The sequence below is a fragment of the Gossypium hirsutum genome, chromosome D07 (genome assembly GCF_007990345.1).
Source record: "Gossypium hirsutum isolate 1008001.06 chromosome D07, Gossypium_hirsutum_v2.1, whole genome shotgun sequence".
NCBI lineage: Eukaryota > Viridiplantae > Streptophyta > Magnoliopsida > Malvales > Malvaceae > Gossypium > Gossypium hirsutum.
The window spans coordinates 1049501-1069771 of NC_053443.1; the positions used below are offsets into that span (position 1 = coordinate 1049501).

At 32.8% G+C, this 20271-nt stretch overlaps 1 protein-coding gene and 1 long non-coding RNA gene across 2 annotated transcripts; one reads left to right on the forward strand and one right to left on the reverse strand.

Moving 5' to 3' along the window:
- Positions 1–411: 411 nt before the first annotated feature.
- LOC121219214 (uncharacterized) lies at positions 412–11664 on the reverse strand. Its single transcript, XR_005915882.1, has 2 exons — positions 11578–11664; positions 412–616 (listed from the first exon to the last, which is right to left on the reverse strand). It is a non-coding gene; the product is annotated as an uncharacterized lncRNA (long non-coding RNA).
- Positions 11665–14100: 2436 nt separating this feature from the next.
- On the forward strand, positions 14101–15980 carry LOC107932218 (protein IQ-DOMAIN 14). The gene is made up of 3 exons (XM_041096969.1): positions 14101–14749; positions 14889–15047; positions 15139–15980. Exons 1-3 carry the CDS (start codon positions 14342–14344, stop codon positions 15817–15819), a joined length of 1248 nt encoding a protein of 415 aa, XP_040952903.1. The 5' UTR covers positions 14101–14341; the 3' UTR covers positions 15820–15980.
- The last annotated feature ends 4291 nt before the right edge of the window (positions 15981–20271 follow it).

Consider the following 20271-nt stretch of genomic DNA (forward strand, 5'->3'; position numbering starts at 1 on the left):
AATTTGTATTTGGATTCTTTCATGATTGTGAAAAGACTGAGAACATAGGGTTTGATTTTTTTTTAAAAGGTACATGAACAGTATAATGATCTTTGTTGTATATATCCTTTAAGCATGGGTCACAATTTGGGTGTCCAAAAAAATATAAACATTCGAAAGAAATTTAAATTTAGAGCACAAATAAATGAAAGGGATAAAGTGGTGTGTCGCCCACAAATGAAATTCAAAATTGTTTTCCGTGACCCGTTCCACTATATAAGAAATTATCATTTTATCTTATTACTAAAATGATAAAATTATAATAACATGATATTGAAAAAATTCTATACATTTTAGTTTAAATATTTACTTGATTTTAAAAATATTAAAAATATTAAAGATAAGTAGTAAAAATTAAATTGAAGTAGAGCAGGGTGGGGTGGGGCAGGGCGGGTAAAGATGCATTCAACATCCATAGAAGTGATAGTGAAGTTCAAGATTATACATCCATAGTGGAGCAATGTGGATGGTGGAGGAGAGTATGCCAACTTTAGAGCAATGGTGGATTTAGTAATATTCCCCCGCCTTGCTCCTTTGCTATCTCTAAGCACAATCTTAGAGTTCCAAGTCATTACATCTGAATAGAATTCAAGTTCAATGATCAAATTGGGAAACATCATCAAATTTCGGAACTAATGTGGATCAACGAAAATTAAGAGAACAAATTGAAAAAAATAACTAATTTAGGGACTAAATATTGTTTTATCCATAAATGAAATAAAACAGTGAAAAAGAATTTTTTTTCCCTGCAAAATTCACAGTTATAGAAGCTGGGAATTGCAGCAATTGAGAGAAATGTTTCCCAAAAACCCCCCAAAAGCAAGAAAGGGCTGAATTTTGCAGCCAAGGGGCAGTACAGCTATACATTGGGGGTTTATATATAAATATATAATAGGGTCAACGTTACAGAGGGAATAAAGAAGAACAAAAAATATTCACCAGAATGCTACCCAATTTCATTGGCTGTGTTTGTTTTTTACTGTTTTCATGCTGTTAAGTTTTACACTGAAATATCGTTTGGCTTTTTTTTGTTTTCACTTCCATCAAACAATTTACCTTCCAGTTAAAATCTTTATTGATTTGAGTAGATTTATCAATTTTGATTCAAATCATAAAAGTTCAATTTCACAAACCCAACATACTCGAATTTGAAAACTCAATTTGGTAAATTTGAATCTGAGGTTGATATATCTTTACAAAAAATCATCATCTTGAAAAGGATATTAATTAAAAATTACCTGAATAAGTAATTGGAAATAATCTAAACTTGAAGTGAGCAAAATTCGAGATAGCTTGAACACAAAATTGACAAATCTTGAACTAACCCAAACTTGTAGTTAACTCAATTTGAAATGAACCGAAATTTTAAAATTATAATTGTTCAAATCTAATTTCACTTGAGTGAAAATTCAACTCGTATGTAATTAAAAAATTTAGGATTTAAAATTAAAGTTAGTTATAAAGTGTTTTCATGTAATTCTTGTTGAAACCTTTTTGAAATCGACCTTTTATTTTAAAAAACGAAAATAGGAGTAGCCACCAATCACTTTTGAGAGGCATGATCAGGTTACCTCGTAATTTGATCATTTTCATAAGAGGTTTGATTTATTAAAACGAGGTTTTTCGGTCTACAAAAATCCAAAAAATGGGTTTGGAAGTCGGTTACGCACTAGGAAAGTTTAGCACCCTCGTAACGCCCAAAATTGGTACCTAGTTGATTAATTAAGTGTCGAAAGTTGAAAACTCGAAAAGAGTTTAAATATAAGATCCCTCTTTGTATCAATGTATTTTTTTAGTAAAATCTCTTGAATAAATCAAAACGTGTAAAAGGACATCTTATCTCGAAGTAACGAAAAGGTCGTATCCTGTAAGTTAGGATACGACATCTCGAATCCTCGAAAATAAGCTTACCCTTTATTTAATTACTATTTAAATCACATGTGTTTTAACTTTGAAAGGTATGTCCAGTTATTTAGGTTCAATGAGAAAGTCAAACCCCGTAAGTTAGGGCACGACTTCTCGAATCACCAAATACGGAACCTTGTCTTGTTTCCTTTTTTAAACTTCCTTTTTTGAATAATAACAATGTAATATTTAAAACGATGGGTATAAATCTTATTTGAGATATAGTGTAAAGACAACTAATTATATCTAAATATAAAGCATGATGTAGTGATGGTGAATCAATACAAAATGACTATATGGATAGAATATTGGAATGATAAAAATATAAATAAATAAGGGTATACTTTAATAATAATATAATCTAAATAAAGTGACTTAAAATAAAATAAATGAAAAAATACATGATAGACAAGACACGACTTAAAAGTACCAAAAAAATAATAAAAAGAAGAATGAAATAAAATAAAAATGAGATAATAGTCAAAATATAATGATATGTACAAATATGAACAATATGGATTTAAAAAATGGAAAAAAAAAACAAGATAATAATAAATAGGTAAATAAAAAAATAATAATAAAATCCATGAAAAAGGCTGATATTGAATAAATAAAGGATTTAATTGAAATCTAAATGAAACTCGGGGTATAAGTTGCAAATAGTAAAAATAGGCTAATAAGGACTACAAAGTACAAAGTAATGCGCTAAAAAGAATAGGGATTGAAAAGGGAAATATCCCTTGTCCTTATGCGCGCCTTTTTTCGAATGGACCAAAATAAAAAAGAAATGAAATTATATGGTAAAATTTGGAAATATATAAAAATAGATAGGACTAGATTGAAAAATAAATAAAAGGCTGAAGGATCGAATCTGCAAATAACCCATTAGACGCGAAAACACGCAAATCTTGGTTGCTCTCGGGTCGGATCCCGGGTCAGGTGAAACGACGTCGTTTCAGGCGTTCAACTTTTAAAACGGTCCAAAGACCAAAATGAAACAAAAGTAAAAATAGGTGACAAAATCCAAAAATATAAAAAAAGGATAGGCCCAGATTGAAGCAAGCCGCAAAAGCGGAAGGACTAAAGGTGCAAATAGCCCCTTTGTCCAAAAACACGCGGATCCTAAGGCTCTTGGGTCGGATCTCGGGTCAAAGGCCAAAATGGCGCCATTTTGGGGCTATTGAATCCAGCTCTAAAACGACGTCGTTTAGCAAGTCTATTTAAACCAATTTTTTTTAAAAAAATCATGAGCCTATTTCTAAAAAAACATTTCTAAAACTTTCTCTCATCTCTCTGAAACACGTCCCTATTCCGGCCTAAGGGTCTGGCGAGCCCACGATGGCCACCAGTAGCCGGCGACTGGCTCCGTCGTTCCCGGAGGCCAAAAAATACCGAAAATACCCCTTTTGGCCCGCTTTAAGCCTAGTTTTAAGATCTAGAAGGCAAATGCCTGAAAAATAGAAAAAAGAATGGAAAAGATTCGACCTTTGCCCTTTTCTGCCGATTTCGACGCCAAAGAAAGTTTCCGATGACGAGTATGTGAAGCAACTCAGGTGAGTTTCTTTATTTTCTTTTTATTTTTATTTTTACATGTAAAATATAAGAGATTTTAAGAGTAAAAAATAAAAATAAAAAACAAAATAAATGAATCACCTTTTAATATTCTTTTGTATTCGATCTTTTTTTTTGTATTTTTTTCTCCTCTCCATTACATTGATGGTTGGTGTGGCTTTTATAGCCAGTTTTACAATATTTTTGTTTTCTTTTTCTGCCATACACTGTTTGTTTCCTGTTTCTTGTGTTGTTTCTGTCCCTTTTTTGCTTTGTTTGCAGGTGTTGGGGAGGTCAACGAAGGCGGGAAAGGCGGTCCTCTTGCTCCATTACATTGATGGTTGTTGTGGCTTTTATAACCAGTTGTACAATATTTTCTTTTTCTTTTTCTTTTTCTTTTTCTGCCATGCACTGTTTGTTTCCTGTTTCTTGTGTTGTTTCTATCCCTTTTTTTGCTTTGTTTGCAGGTTTTGAAGAGGTCAACGAAGGTGGGAAAGGCGGTCCTCTTGCTTCTTTGGTGAAACGGCGGCAGTAAGGGTGTTAGGCCTCGGGACAAGGTGCGGGCGACCCGATCGAGGAGGAGCGGCGTATGGCTCTAGGATTTTTTTTACTTCTGCTGAAATTGTTTAGGCTATGGACCTGCTAATTAGGCTTAGGGTTTTTTTTTACTTAGGGTTTGTAACTTGTAGCTTCAATCTATTCGACTACAACTTTAGGAAAATAAGACTCGCCACAATGACTTCAATCTGTTCCACTGCAATTTCAGGGGTATAGGATTTGCGACTTGTAGCTTTAATCTAATCCACTGCAACTTCAGGAAAATAAGATTTGTAACTTCAATCTGCTTCACTACAACTTCAGGGAGATAAGACTCGTTACAATGACTTCAATCTGTTCCACTGCAATTTCAGGGGTATAGGATTTGCGACTTGTAGCTTTAATCTAATCCACTACAACTTCAGGAAAATAAGATTTGTAACTTCAATTTGCTCCACTACAACTTCAGGGAGATAAGACTCGCCACAATGACTTCAATCCATTCCATTGTAATTTCAGGGGTATATGATTTGCGACTTGTAGCTTTAATCTATTCCACTGCAACTTTAGGGAAATAAGATTCGCATTTTCAACTTGCTCCACTGCAACTTCAGGGAGATTAGATTTGTAACTTGTATTTTTAATATGTTCCACTATAACTTCAGGGAAATAAGATTCGCATATTCAATCTGCTCCACTACTTCAGGGAGATAAGATTTGTATCTTCAATCTTTTCTACTGTAACTTTAGGGAGATAAGATTTATAGCTTTAATCTGCTCTACTGCAACTTCTTAGAGACAAGATTTGCTATCTTCAATATGCTCTACTGCAACTTCAGGGAGATAAGATTTATGGCTTTAATCTGCTCCTCTACAATTTCAGGAGATAAGATTTGCTATCTTTAATCTGCTCCACTGCAACTTCAAGGAGATAATATTTGTGGCTTTAATCTGCTCCACTGTAACTTCAGGAGATAAGATTTGCTATTTTCAATTTGCTTCACTACAACTTTAGGGAGATAAGATTTGTGGCTTTAATCTGCTCGACTGCAACTTTAGGAGATAAAATTTGCTATCTTCAATCCGCTCCACTACAACTTTAGGGAGATAAGATTTGTGGCTTTAATCTGCTCCACTGTAACTTTAGGAGATAAGATTTGCTATCTTCAATCCGCTCCACTGCAACTTTAGGGGGATAAGATTTGTGCCTTTCAATTTGCTCCACTGCAACTTTAGGGGGATAATATTTATGGCTTTAATCTGCTCCACTACAACTTCAAGAGATAAGATTTGCTATCTTCAATCTACTCCACTGCAACTTTAGGGAGATAAGATTTGCTATCTTCAATCTGCTCCACTGCAACTTTAGAGAGATAAGATTTGTGGCTTTAATATGCTCCTCTGCAACTTCAGGAGATAAGATTTGCTATCTTTAATCTGCTCTACTGCAGCTTTAGGGAGATAAGATTTGTGGCTTTAATCTGCTCCTCTGCAACTTCAGGAGATAAGATTTGCTATCTTCAATCTACTCTACTGCAACTTCAGAGAGATAAGATTTGTGGCTTTAATTTGCTCCTCTGCAACTTCAGGGAGATAGGATTTGTCATGATAACTTCAATCCATCCCACTGCAACTTCAGGGGTATAGGATTTGTAGTTTCACTGATTTGTTACACCATTCTCTGAAGAACATGACCTGTAGAGTCCATTTCATGGATCTATTTATGTCAAGTGATTAGGATGTCATGATCAGAATGAATCAAACACTCCTAACTAGATGTGTATGAATGATGTTTCCATGAATGTGAAATGTCATTTTTTTCGAGAATGATCATCTTTTAATGCTTAGGTTAACATTGCTCGTTATTCGTCGAAGTTCTATCACTGACGTATTACCTTGTCTTCTTCTTCAGTTGGTATTTTTGACAGAAATCTCGAGGAAATAATCACAATTTAGACTATTATTTGCCAAATGTTTCCACCTCTTAGACTTGGTTAGTTCTGACTAGTGGTCTGGTTTCAGGTACTCGTACCATTTAGAAAACCTTTCAGAAAAATATGCAGAACTTCTTTTACTTGAATATTATTAGTCCATTAATCGCTATTTCAATGAAAAATGCTTGAAAAAGATCATAACAATGGACAAGATTAGAATTTATTGGGACCAAAGCTCGAAATGAATAAATTAATCAAAATAGCAAATTTTGCTAAGATACAAAATGAATAAGATGAAAATAGGTGCCCTAGATATCATGGCATGAGCTTTTTCATACTAACTTCTCGAAGACCCTTTGAACTTGATATGTGTTTAGAAGACCTAGAGTACTTTGTTAATGCCCCAAGATGTAGCATCCCTTCTCCTTGTTAATTCGGAAAGGACAAGACTACCACATGCCCCATCTTCGATCAAAATTTGAATTTCCCTTTCTTGGGTTTTCAACTCAAAACCCCGTTGGTCTCAAGGCGCCCTTTTACGAGTTTTCACCTTGGCCTCTCTTTTTTTAAGTGAAGTATTTCTTTATTGAATTTAAATTCACAGGATTAGACAGGTTTTTGCCATCCATCTTGGTCAAAATTAATGCTCCTCTAGAAAAGGCTTTTTTTACCACATAAGGTCCTTCCCAGTTTAGTATCCATTTTCCTCTGAAACCCTTTTGTGTGGGAATGATCTTTTTCAATACCAGGTCCCCTTCATGAAATTCTCTGAGGCGAACCATTTTGTCATAAGCTCGCATCATTCATTTTTGGTACATCTGACCATGACAAATAGCTTTTAACCTCTTCTCTTCAATCAAGTTCAATTGATCATATCGGGATTGGATCCATTCTACTTCATCCAACTTCAACTCTACCAATACTCGGAGATATGGAATCTCGACTTCAATGGGCAAAATCACCTCCATTCCATAAACCAATGAGAAAGGCATTGCCCTGGTAGAGGTTCAGACAAACGTTCGATACGCATAAAGAGCAAATGGTAACTTCGCATACCAATCTTTGTAAGTCTCTGTCATTTTCCCCACTATATTCTTAATGTTCTTATTGGCTGCCTCCACCGCACCATTCATTTTTGGGCGATATGATGATGAGTTGTGGTGTTTGATCTTGAATTAACTACAAACCTCCACTATCGAATTGTTGTTCAAGTTCAATACATTGTCAGATATGATTCTTTCTGGCATTCTATACCAACATATGGTCTCTTTCTTCAAGAATTTACTGACTGCCGACTTCTTGACATTGGCGTAGGAAGTGACCTTTACCCACTTGGTAAAGTAATCGATGACCGCAAAGATGAATCGATCCCCATTGGAAGCTTTTAACAAGATTGACCTAATGACATCTATGCCCGACAAAAAGAAAGGCCATTGAGAAGTCATAACATAAAGAGGTGAAGGAGGCACATGAATTTTATTTCCATAAATTTGGCACTTATGGCATTTCTTGGCATAACTGATGTAATCCCCTTCTATGGTAGACCAATAATACCCGAATCTCATGATTTGTCTGGCCACTATAAAACCAAGATTTTTTTAGCCTCAACAATGTCTACACGTCTTAGTAGTACCTGATCATTTCTTCTATTATATAAGATCTACCCATTTAAGACATAGTCACTGGCCAGTCTTCTCAACGTCCTTTTATCATTCTCAATTGCTTGGTCAGGGTATTCACGATTCTTCACATACCGCAGTATATCATGGTACCAATCGTTACCATCCTTTTCTTCTTCTTCAATGTTGTAACAATGAGCCGGAGCCTCATAAATAATCATCTGGATAGGTTTTACATCTTCCTGTTTGTTCATCTTGACCATGGAAGCTAAAGAAGCCAGGGTGTCAGCCATATGATTTTCATCTCGCGGGAGATAACAGAAGGTGATGCCGTCAAACTCCTTAATTAGTTCAAGGACCAGCCTTCTATACTCAATCAACTTGGGATCTTTTGTCTCCCATTATCCTTTAAGTTGATAGATTACTAGTGCAGAATCCCCATATACCTCTAGTACTTTGATCTTGTGTTCTATGGCCACACGGATACCCATGATGCAAGCTTTGTATTCTGTCATATTATTTATGCAATCAAAATCCAATTTGCTAATAAATGGATAATGATATCTGTTTGGGGATACCAGGACTGCTCTAATTCCGTTACCCATAGCGTTGGAGGCCCCATCAAATTTTAGTTTCCAAGGATGTCCTTCTTGAGCCTCTTCTTCAGTGGTTGCAACATACATCAGATTTTCATTTAGAAAATCATAGTTTAATGGCTCGTAATCTTCTAGAGCCCTACTGGCTAGAAAATCTGCTATTGCACTCCCTTTTACTGCCTTCTGGTTTACATAGACTATGTCAAATTCAGAAAGTAGAATTTGCCATCGGGCCATTCTTCCATTCTGAGCAATCGACTCCATCATGTACTTTAGATGGTCCATTTTTTAGATTAGCCAAGTTGTATGGTACAATATGTACAGTCTCAGTCTCCAGGTTGTCCAAATTAAAGCACAATACAACTTTTTAATCGGCGAGTATCTTGTCTCACGACGGCAGTAAGGGTGTCAGGCCTTGGGACGAGGTGCGGGCGGTGCGATCGAGGAGGAGCGGCGTAGGGCTCTAGGGTTTTTTTGCTTTTGCTGGAACTGTTTAGGTTGTGGGACTATTTAGGTTATAGGCCTGTTAATTGGGCTTAGGATTTTTTTTTGCTTTGGGCTTGTAATAATTTTTATTTTGGGTTTGTAATAATTATTTTTATTTTATTTCTTAGTTTATTTTTTGATGGGCCCGGGCAAAAATGGCCCATTACAATTCTAAAAACCTAGCGTTGAGGGCTATAAAAGATAAGAATGGATGGAAGATCACTATTAGTGTTTGAATTGAGGCTATTTATTACCAAAATGAATGAGTTTATTCTCATTAATGGTAATGAAATTCTTTTAACTAAATATATAATTTATTTGCTAGGGTTAAAAAATTAAAAAGAGTTATTATATTTTTGTATTTTACGAATAGAGGCAATGTTGTTATGGCCCAATTAAGGACAACTGTTACATTGAGTTCAACCTCATTTAATGATCCCACCTCATTAGACTTACCAATTCATTTGATTCATAACCAAATCCAGTTCACACCGTAAATCAGACCTAAAATCAAACTTTATAAAGAGACCGTCATGAAAGAAGGACCCACTTTCAACCCTTCTTCATCTATAAAAACTTTGCCAAGGAGGCGGTGTAACACCCCTTACCCGTATCCAACACCGGAATAGGGTACGAGGCATTACCAAAACACATACACTTGTAAACGTATTTAACCGAGTTATAAAATTTTATTAATATATAAAACTTTCAAAATAATTAACATGTTTCTATAACTTTTCACAATATATCCTCAAAATATTATAATCATAATAATTAGGGCCTGCGAGACCCGATACATACTCATGCAATTTAATGCTTCATTTCCATTTCATTCAATTCTCAATTTCTCATGCTCATAATTTAAATCATATCACTAGCAATTTCCATTTAATTCACGTACAATTCAATGACATCAAATTCAAAACTAATACGTATTTACCATTTAACTCAATGTTTATTGATTATACCATTCAATAACACATTTATGAAATTCTCAATTTAGCAATGAAAATATCACTTTAGTTTGAATAACAACATCGTCCTGATATAAATACACTACCACTTATCCATTTACTTTAATTCTTTTGGGCCCATTTGTCACTTACCATCCTTAATCAAATTAGGGAACGGTCACGGAAAATTGAGTACTTCACTTTCACTTTGCCATAGTATAACTATGGTCTTACGTATGATCACTTATCACTTGTCCCTGATCAGATAAGTGTAGCCACCTATCACTTTGTTTCTTGATCAGATAAGTGTAGCCACTTATCACTTTGTTTCTTGATCAGATAAGTGTAGCCACTTATCACTTTGTCTCTTGATCAAATAAGTGTAGCTAAAGCTATCACTTATCACTTTGTCTCTTGATCAGATAAGTATAGCCGAAGCTATCACTTTTCACTTTTCACTTGTCACTTGATCAGATAAGTGTAGCCGAAGCTATCACTTATCACTTTCCACTTGTCACTTGATCAGATAAGTGTAGCTGAAGCTATCACTTATCACTTTGTCACTTGATCAGATAAGTATAGCCGAAGCTATCACTTATCACTTTGTCACCTGATCAGAAGTACTCAAATCCGGCGTTCCGCTCAATTTGATCATTTATTCATATATCAGGCTTACCAACATGTGTTAATTCATAAACCATTCATGGTATTATTTCATGCCAAATCATATACTGAATATACCATACACACATACTATGAAACTTTATTTTCACACATGAGCTTAAACCATGACCAATAATGCACAAAAATAAGCATCATTCATATTTCATCGTTTATGAGTTATAATCAAACATATGACCATTTATACACGAATCATTCATATATTTCCCAATTTTCCTCCTCCTCCTCTCCATTCCACATCCTTAATGTGTATAACACACTTAAACAACATTAACCATAATTTCAATATTCACTAACATGTATATTCAAAGCTGTTTATCCGAGTCAGAGTCACTAAATTATTTTTATCCAGAGCTACAGACCTCCAAATTAAGATCCGTTAATTTTCCCTGAAACTAGACTCACATATCTTCATACCATAAAATTTTCAGAATTTTTGGTTCAGCAAAATAGTACAGTTTATTCTTTAAAGTTTCCCCTGTTTCGCTGTCTGACAGTTCCGACCACTCTTCACTAAAAATTAATTATCTCATTGTACAGAATTCGGATGATGTTTTAGCTTGTTTCTTATAAAAATAGACTCATTAAGGATTCTAACCATATAAACTATAACTCATAATCATTTTTTTACAATTTTTAATGATTTTTCAAAGTCAGAATAGGGGAACCCGAATTCATTCTGACCTTGTCTCACAAAATCTATTATATCTCATGATTTACAATTCCATTGCTCATATCATTTCTTTTATAAGAAACTAGACTCAATAAGCTTTAGTTTCATATTTTATTCATCCTCTAATTCAATCTCTACAATTTTTGGTGATTTTTCGAAGTTACACTACTGCTGCTGTCCAAAACTGCTTTAGTGCAAAATGTTGATTTCCATTTTGCCCCAAATTTCACAGTTTATACAATTCGGTCCTTTCTCAATTAACCCCTCAATTAATCTAATTTTCTCAATTAGTACTTTACTAGACATTATAAGTTGTTACACAACTATTGAAATTCAGAATTTCCACATATAACTCTATCTTCAAACTCTTTTACTATTAGGTCCCAAACATTCACTTTCTATTCAATTCTTTCAATAAAATCAGCATATGAACAATTTAAAGCTCTAATTTCATGCTAAATCATCATATACTTCCAGCACATATTCATATCAACTTTCAACTTCTTTCATAAAATCAAAAACTAATGAATTTAACAAGTGGGCCTAGTTGTAAAAGTCATAAAAATACAAAAATTTCAAGAAATAGTCAAGAATTGAACTTACTTGTAATAAAAATATGAAGAACCAGCTTGAAGAAGCCCTTCCATGGTGTTTTAGCTGATGAGAATTCAGAAAAATGAAGAGAAATCTAGATAATTCCACTTGGGTCCTAACTTTATTAAGCAAATTTTCCAATTTTCCAATTTTGCCCTTAATTCTCCTTACTTTCTTGCTGATTTCATGCCTCTGCCGTCCAGCCCAAATAGACCTTGGGTCTATTTGCCTTTTAAGCCCTCTTCCTTTTATCATTTAAGCTATTTAATCATTTCCCAAAATTTTGCATTTGTTACAATTTAGTCTTTTTTGTTCAATTAATTATCGGAACTTTAAAATTTCTTAACGAAACTTTAATACTAACTTTTTAACACTCCATAAATATTTATAAAAATATTTATGGCTCAGTTTAAAATCCTCGAGGTCTTGATACCTCATTTCGATTTTAATTATTTTAATATTTATTTCTAGTGCACTATTCACTATTTCAAAAATTTTCCTAACTTCATATTTAACTTATACTTACTAAATTAATAATATTTTCTACCCATTTGTCGAATTTAGTGATCTCGAATCACCGTTCCGACACCTCTGAAAATTCAAGCCATTAAATTTTTTTTTCGTCGGATTTGTGGTTCCGAAACCACTGTTCTGACTAAGCCTAAAATCAGGCTATTACAGGCGGGGCTAGATAAGGGGATAGCTTTAACTCCCTCAAAAATGGTAAAATTGTCTAATAGCCATTTTAAAGCTTAAAAAATTACAAGTTAATATGATGATAAAATTACATTTTAACTTTTTATCTCCCTAAAACAATTTTTTAGCTTCAACCCTATGAAGAGATAAAGGTAAATAGATAATGTAAAAACTCCACTTTATAGATACACAACATACTTTTATCACTATAAATAGTGGTTTTCTACACCCCTAACCATATAAATTACTCTCGTTATCCATGCTCTAACGATGTAAACTTCCATAAGAAGCTGACTTTACATTTTATGTTGTTACAAAAATAAAAACAAATGCAAAGATTTGTTTACCTTACTCTTTAATCATGCGATCAAGACTCGATCCTATAAAGTATATTTAATAGTCAGCTGTATTTTTATGAGAAATTCCTACAATCAACAACGGATGTCCTGATATTGAAAAAAAAATTGCAAATAGGTAAAGAAGAAGCGTAAGCACATTAAAAAAATCAAAGGTTTCACGAGATTGTCAGAAGCTGAGGTCCCTAAGGGCATCTTTGTGTTTATATGTCTGTTTTTCACACTGCTAAGACACTGTTTTATTTTGTTTTTATTTTCTTGCCAAACCAAAACTTCCCTCAAACATTGGTTTCCCATTGGAGCTTTTAATTCTTTTTTTTTTTTTACTATCAATATATTAAAAATGAACTCTTTTTGGAGTATTAATCACATTATAATTACATTATAATTATTAATAATTTATGTTTTCCTTTTAAGACCCTCTGAATCTTTCAGCGGCATGTTTTTGTCATGTAATGCAGTTTCTCCCAATGCCATGGCAGTATTTTATAATTTTTATTCCCTTTTCTCTGGTTTTGAATTTCAAATACTACTAATATGAGCACAATGACTTTTGTATCATCAAAAATTAAAAAAAGAAAGGTCTAATTACGAATGTTAACCCTCTAGTTTAATTTGTCTTGATTAGGTCTTGTAATATAATAAAAATCAAGAAGTTAGGCAAATTGGGTAGCATTAAACATTGCCATTAAATTGTTGAATTGAATATCAACAATGTATATGCAACAGATTAGTACAATTACAAGTTCAATTTCTTATATTTTATTAATAACTACACTAATTTCTCAGTTTTCATAAATTGTGACATATTAAAGTAGAGAAGTTAACTTCTTAATTTTTGTATAGTAGAGGGATGAAATTCAGAATTAAACCAAAATATTTCTTTGTTCCCTTTTAAAAAAATTAGGAAATTAGTTTTTTTTTGGTAAAAGTATCATTGAGGCCCCTGTACTAGAAGTCAGATTGTATTTTACTCCCTCTACTCCAAAAATAAGCAAATTAGTCTCTATAAGTTAGATCAAAGAGCAAATTGATATTTTTTGTTAAAATTTTATCAGTTTGTACTGTTAAAAATCGACGTGGCTAACGGAATAATCAAGAAGTGATACTTAGTGTGCCACGTGTACCTCATGTTGATGTACAAAGATCAGTTAACAGTAGAATTGGAAGTAATTTTTAACAAAATGACTAGTTTGCCCTTTGATCAAACGTAATTTATCTAATTTTTAAATTAAGTGAGAAAACAGGGTAGAAGAGGATGATAAGATGATAACTTAGTTCCCTTTATTTTAGTTTATAAAAAACCAAACATCTTAATTTGCGGAAAATTGAGAAGTTAATTTATTTGTTAATTTGGATGTCGATAGTTATTATTAACATAAAAATTAATTTGAACAATTTATATAAAAAAATATTTAATTAATTTCTCGGTTTTCGAGGAATGGTTTAAAATTATTTTATTTTTCTTGTTTCCCAAATTTTCTTCTTCACAAATAATTGACCTTTCTTCTAAAATCATTACTTATAAAGTATAGTAATGTTATTCTTCAACAACTTGCCATCACCCTTTTTAACAACATGGAAAAGCAGCTAAAATTGTGAGCTGAGGCTGTATTCAGTTCACCATTTCTACTTCCCAAAGCTATCGTATAAAAATGGGCCACTTTTAGATTTCACTTTTAAAAGAACCCCCTTTCTTTCACTTGTTTTGCATTTAAGTAATGGGAAAAGCTACAAGGTGGCTAAAGAGCTTATTTGGGATAAAGAACACCAAAGAATGCCCAAGTTCCGGTGACCGGAAAGATAAGAAACGGTGTAGCATTGGGCATTCAGGGCGGGAATCAAGCGGCGGATTATGTCACAACCCTACAACGATACCACCAAATATATCACCGGCAGAGGTGGTTTGGCTGAGATCATTCTACAATGAAACGGAGAAAGAGCAGAATAAGCACGCAATTGCGGTGGCAGCTGCCACGGCTGCTGCTGCAGATGCCGCTGTCGCCGCCGCTCAGGCAGCTGTGGCGGTGGTGAGGCTTACGAGTCATGGAAGAGGTACCATGTTCGGCGGTGGTGGACATGGAAAGTGGGCTGCCATTAAGATTCAATCCGTTTTCAGAGGCTATCTGGTAATTTAAATCGATTTTGGGTAGTTACATATGGCGGAGCAAACGTTGTTTTCTTGACTACTCGACCTAAAAAGGGTGGGTGTCGATTTTTTGTTTTGTTTTTGAAACATGGAGTTTTTATTTTCGAATTTCAAAACAGGCTAAAAAAGCATTACGAGCTTTGAAAGGATTAGTGAAAATTCAAGCACTTGTTAGAGGATATTTAGTGAGAAAACAAGCTTCAGCTACACTTCATGGCATGCAAGCATTGATAAGAGCACAAGCTACAATCAGGTCCCAAAAAGCACGAAAATCTATGGTAAAAAATTGCAATAATTCAACTTTATTTTCTGCTTTTTTTGATTTAGACCTTTTTTTTTCTTGTTTTTTAATTAAAATCTATATTGTAGGAGAAATTTGATGATACAAGGAGTGAACGCACTGTTTCTTTTCATAGTACAAGATTATCGGCTTCTCTTGATACACTTAACATTGAAGAAAGTCCCAAAATTGTGGAGATTGATACAGGTAGACCTAAATCGAGATCCCGAAGAACCAACACATCAGTATCAGATTTCGGTGACGACCCATCATTTCAAATCCTGTCTTCTTCGGTTCCAGCTCGACTTCCGGCTCGTTTATCTGTTCCGGATAGTCACACTGATTGGGGACTAACCGGAGATGAATGTAGGTTCTCAACAGCACAAAGTACACCTCGGTTCATCAATTGTTGTGTGTCTAATGCACCGGTCACACCAGCCAAGAGTGTATGTGCTGATAACTTTTTTAGGCACTATGGGATTGGGAACTTGAATTTCCCTAATTACATGGCTAACACACAATCATTCAAGGCTAAATTGAGGTCACATAGTGCCCCGAAACAAAGGCCGGAACCGGGACCAAAAAAGCAGCTTCCGTTGGTCGAAACGACGGAGTCTAGAAGTAGTTTGAGTGGTGTTAGGATGCAAAGATCATGTTCACAAGCTCAAGAAGCTATTAGTTTCAAGAATGTAGTGATGGGAAAACTTGATAGATATTCCTTAGAATTTGGTAGAGATAGTGAAAGGACCTGTTTGCAAAGAAAACGGTGATGTTGTGTAAGAAAAAAGGACTGCCTCTGCCATGGTAGTGAACAAAGATAGGTGATGAAACAAGGTAAATTGAAAATTTTCCCATATGAATTCAAATCTCAGTGTTATCTCAAGGAATTTGCCTTATTGTCAATGAAATTAAATTCCATTTGTAGTGGCAATCTCTTTCAAATTATTGGTTTCCATTTGGTTGCAAAAAAATCCTTTTCTTTGTAATTGTTTTCACTGAAAATATGGAAAATGTATTATGGAGTACTTGTATTAAGAGTTAGATTACTTTTTATCCTAGACAAATTAGTCATTATACATTAGATTAAAGAGTAAATTAGTCTTTTTATTAAAAATTTCATCCATTTCTACGATTAAAAATGAATGAAATTTTTAACAGAATGACCAGTTTACTCTTTGATTTAATATACAGAGACTAATTAACTTATTTTTTAAGTAGAAAAGACAAAATGTAATCTGACTCTTCATACAAGGGATCTATAATAATTTTGCCCTAAAAATATTTTATAAAACAAAATAAGAATAAGTTGGGGAAGAATTTTGAATTATTCCCACATTGTTATGGTTATTTTATTGGTTAAATTATGGTTTTAGTCCTTACACTGCATTGAAGATTTAAATTTTATATTTTAATCTGTCATAATTTCATCGTCTTATAGTTATTAATATTATGTCTTAGTCCAAATTACTAATAGCCTTAAAATTTTCCGATGGTAGACTGATGTAAATTTTTTTAGAAAAAAATTCCAAATCATGAGGCGAAGCATAACCTTTTTTTAAAATGAAAAAAATCATTGAAAAAATATTTTTCTGATAACCATAATTTCACCTTTTAAATAAGGAATTTCGGATTTTTATACATGTCGGAGTAATGAATTTTTTTTTAATGGTGTTGATTTGGACTAAAGCAGATTAAATATAATGCATAAGTTCACAAAATTGAATATAATATAAGGACTAAAACCATAATTTGACCTACTTTTGTTCTCCACCATCATTGGAGATAAGTGGAATTAAAGATTCATAAGGATGTTGAAAAATCATGCCATTTTGATGGTGGATTTTTTTTTTCCCTTTTCTTTCTCATATATGAAATAGTATATTCCTCTTTTTTATGAAAATAGAGATAACAAATCATTTAATGAAATGTATTGTATTTTGTTGAAATCGGATCCTTCCAGGGACGAAGTCAAAACTTTATTTTTAAGGGAATAAAATTAAATTTTAAAAGAGTAAAAGTAAAATTTGATCTTGTTATTTTAAGATTTTAAAGAAATAAAATTAAAAAAAAACATTTTTAGTATTTTTACCATTAAATTTATATTTTTAAAAAAGTTAAGGGGCTAAAATAGAAATTTACCATTTTGGAGGAGGCGGCCCTACCCGCCCTTTGGTGTCATCCCTATCGGGTACCGACTTCACTAAGGTGCCGTAAAATATCATCTATTGGGGGTGATAAATAAAAATCTAAAATGATAGCAATTCCAGTACAATATTCCCTCCTTTATTATTTGAATTTGGAATTGTGTGTAAAAGTCTGCAACTCATTGATCTTAGTTCTTTGTTTATATATGATGAATGATAGCTTTCATGGCGCCAATGCCCCCTTTTTAGTACCTTCAATTATGACCCACCATCTCTTACATCTTTTGTTTCTTTCTTTCCTCTTTATTTTCAACCTCTTTTTTTCAATTATTGCTTCTTCCCATCCCATTCCAACTATCAACTCATGTAATTTAGTATGTAACTAAAGCTAAATGAGGAAACAACATGCACCCATTTCTCATTATCTTACTCTCCTTTATAAACACTTTAGTCTTCTGACCGGATAAATTACACATCCAAAGAGTTTTGTCTATCCTTTAAGGGTTTTATCTAATTCGACTTTAAATTTAGTTAGCACCTAAGGTAATTATGAGATACCGGTGGGTCTTACATTGGGGCGAATTCAAAATATTCTTTTAGAGAGGGTCTGAATTTTTGAGGGAACTTAACAAAATTTGTTTCATTTTTAGAGAGGTTAAAGTGCAATGTAGAGGTGCTCATGGGCCGGGCCGGACCTAAAATTTTGCCCAGGCCCGCCCCGAGAAAAAAGCATAAGCCCGGGCTCGGCCCGGCCCGACCCATTTTTTAAATAAAATACCAAAATTTTATTTTAAAAATTAAAAATATTTTAAAAATATTTTAAAATTTAAAAAATTTAAAAATAAATATATTTATTATATCAGGCCGGGCCCGGCCAAAAAAGTTGTGCCCGAGGCCCTGCCCGTTTCTAAACGGGCCTCTTTTTTTACCCAAGCCCATATTTCGGGCCTATATTTTTACCCAAACCCTCCCATATTTTGGGTGGGCCGGGCCGCTCGGCCCATGAGCACCTCTAGTGCAATGTTAATATATATTATTTTATAATTTCTTTATTTATAAGAGGATTGAATTCAAAATTTTTCATTTTTGACGGGCCAAAATTTAATTTTATTATATATTAATTTACAATTTCTTTATTTATAAGAGAATTGAATTGAATTTTTTTCTTCTTTTTTGGAGGGCCAACGCCCCCTTGTTTATTTACTTTTTTTTTCTTTTTAAGTTACAACTTACAATTAGATCAATGAACAATTATCATCATAATTAATAATTACATGCGCCAATTTCTTGTTATTTTAGTGTCTTTGATTACTTAATGTTTCCATTGATGTTTATTGAATCGAATGATAAGGAGCTTGATGTCTTTAAGGGTGGAGCCTAGAGTTTTGTAATGGGAGGCTGAAATAAAATTTTAAGAGATTGGAGTCAAAGGATAAAAATTTGTTTTGAAAAAGGGTTAAATTGAATACTTTGTAATTGAGAGGAATTAAAATTGCTAGTACTCTATTTAATCAAGAGAGTCATGGCACTTGCGAGCCTCTACATCCCTAGATGTCTTTAAGTAAGATATTGAGTTCAAATCTTACAAGTGAACAAAATAGACTCTAAAAGAACTTTATCCTCGCATAAAATTTCTACTCGACTCAATTCTAAATTTAATTAGGACCTAAGGTAGTTATGAGAATCGATAGGTCTTGCACCAAAAAGAAAAAAATTTCCCTTTTCCCTCCATCTTTTTTTTTTTTGTCTTTATAGTTTCGTAGCTATATTGTTGAAGTAATTTTTCTTTTTAATTTAAAACTTAAATCTAGATCAATTAACAATTATCTTTAGAATTAATCGACTCAAACTTAGACGCTCAAGATCTTAGAACCTCAACTTTCGCATTTCAGCCAAGGTCTAGTTGGCATTATTTATTTACATGTTAGGTCATTAAACATAGTAACAACCCGCTAATGTGACTTTTGGTTGTTAGTGAAGTTGAAGTCTTAGACCTTTAAGTGTCAAGGTTCGAATCTTTATTATAATGTAAATCATGTTTAGTTAATTTTTTTTAACTTAAATCTTATCACATGTAATTCTTGTCCAAAGTTATTCTAATCCGAATCAATATAATTGTATTTAATACTTAAAAGAAAATTTTAGTATCAACTTTCATTTAATTCACAATATTTTGATTTCATCAAATTATATTAAAAACTATATCTCTTATGTCAAATCCTTAAATAATTTTAATGTAAAAGTTTTCATAATTTGAATGTTTGACTTATTTTCTAAATAAAATCAATTTTGAAATTTATTGCGTTGTAACGTTTTGATCACGCATCTAATAACTTTTATTATCCCCTTATGAAAATGATGATGTGGCACATTAATTGAAGAGTTAATAATTAATTTGGTCCTTGAACTATAGCTAAAATATCAATAAAAGTATTTGTGAAGTTTCTCTATTATAGGGACTAGATCAAACTAATCCCTCAACTATTAAATGGATAAATTTAATCTTTGTACTATTAAAAAGAATTAAATAAGACCAATTGTTAACATGAACGAGAGAGCACTGATTAGTATGAAATGAGTTAGGATCAAATCCGATCAAAATTTATGAACTTTTTATTTGTTAAAATTTATTTGCTTAATAATAATTTTAAAAATTACCTTTTATAATTTTAGAAATTACATTAAAATTTTCATTTTTTATATATTTTTTATTTTTTAAGTTATAGTTGAAAAAATTTTTAAAAAAAATCAAATCAATATTTTAACCATAGTTCATTCATCAAATTAATTATTAACATTCGACATCATTCCGTCAAAAGATAACGAAAGTAAATAAACAAATGATCAAAATATTATAACTCAATAATATGAATGACTGTATTATAATGTAGAATAGAGATTAAATATAATTTAATGACTATATATATATATATATTCCGAACGTGCTTCACGACGGCCCCAGTAAGTAGAATTCAAAAGAAACAGATGTTTTCAATTTTTCCTTAAATTTTGTATCAAATCAAGTAGCAGAACATTTTGTTTTGGTTGGTTCCTTTATAATGAATCATTCGGCAAATT

What these genes read in the sequence shown, in the direction of transcription:
- LOC107932218 (XM_041096969.1), top strand. Translation starts at nt 14,342, where the DNA reads ATGGGAAAAGCTACAAGGTGGCTAAAGAGCTTATTTGGGATAAAGAAC. An exon ending in CCGTTTTCAGAGGCTATCTG is followed by an intron (nt 14,750 to 14,888) that starts GTAATTTAAATC and finishes ATTTCAAAACAG; the next exon opens with GCTAAAAAAGCATTACGAGC. An exon ending in AAAAAGCACGAAAATCTATG is followed by an intron (nt 15,048 to 15,138) that starts GTAAAAAATTGC and finishes TCTATATTGTAG; the next exon opens with GAGAAATTTGATGATACAAG.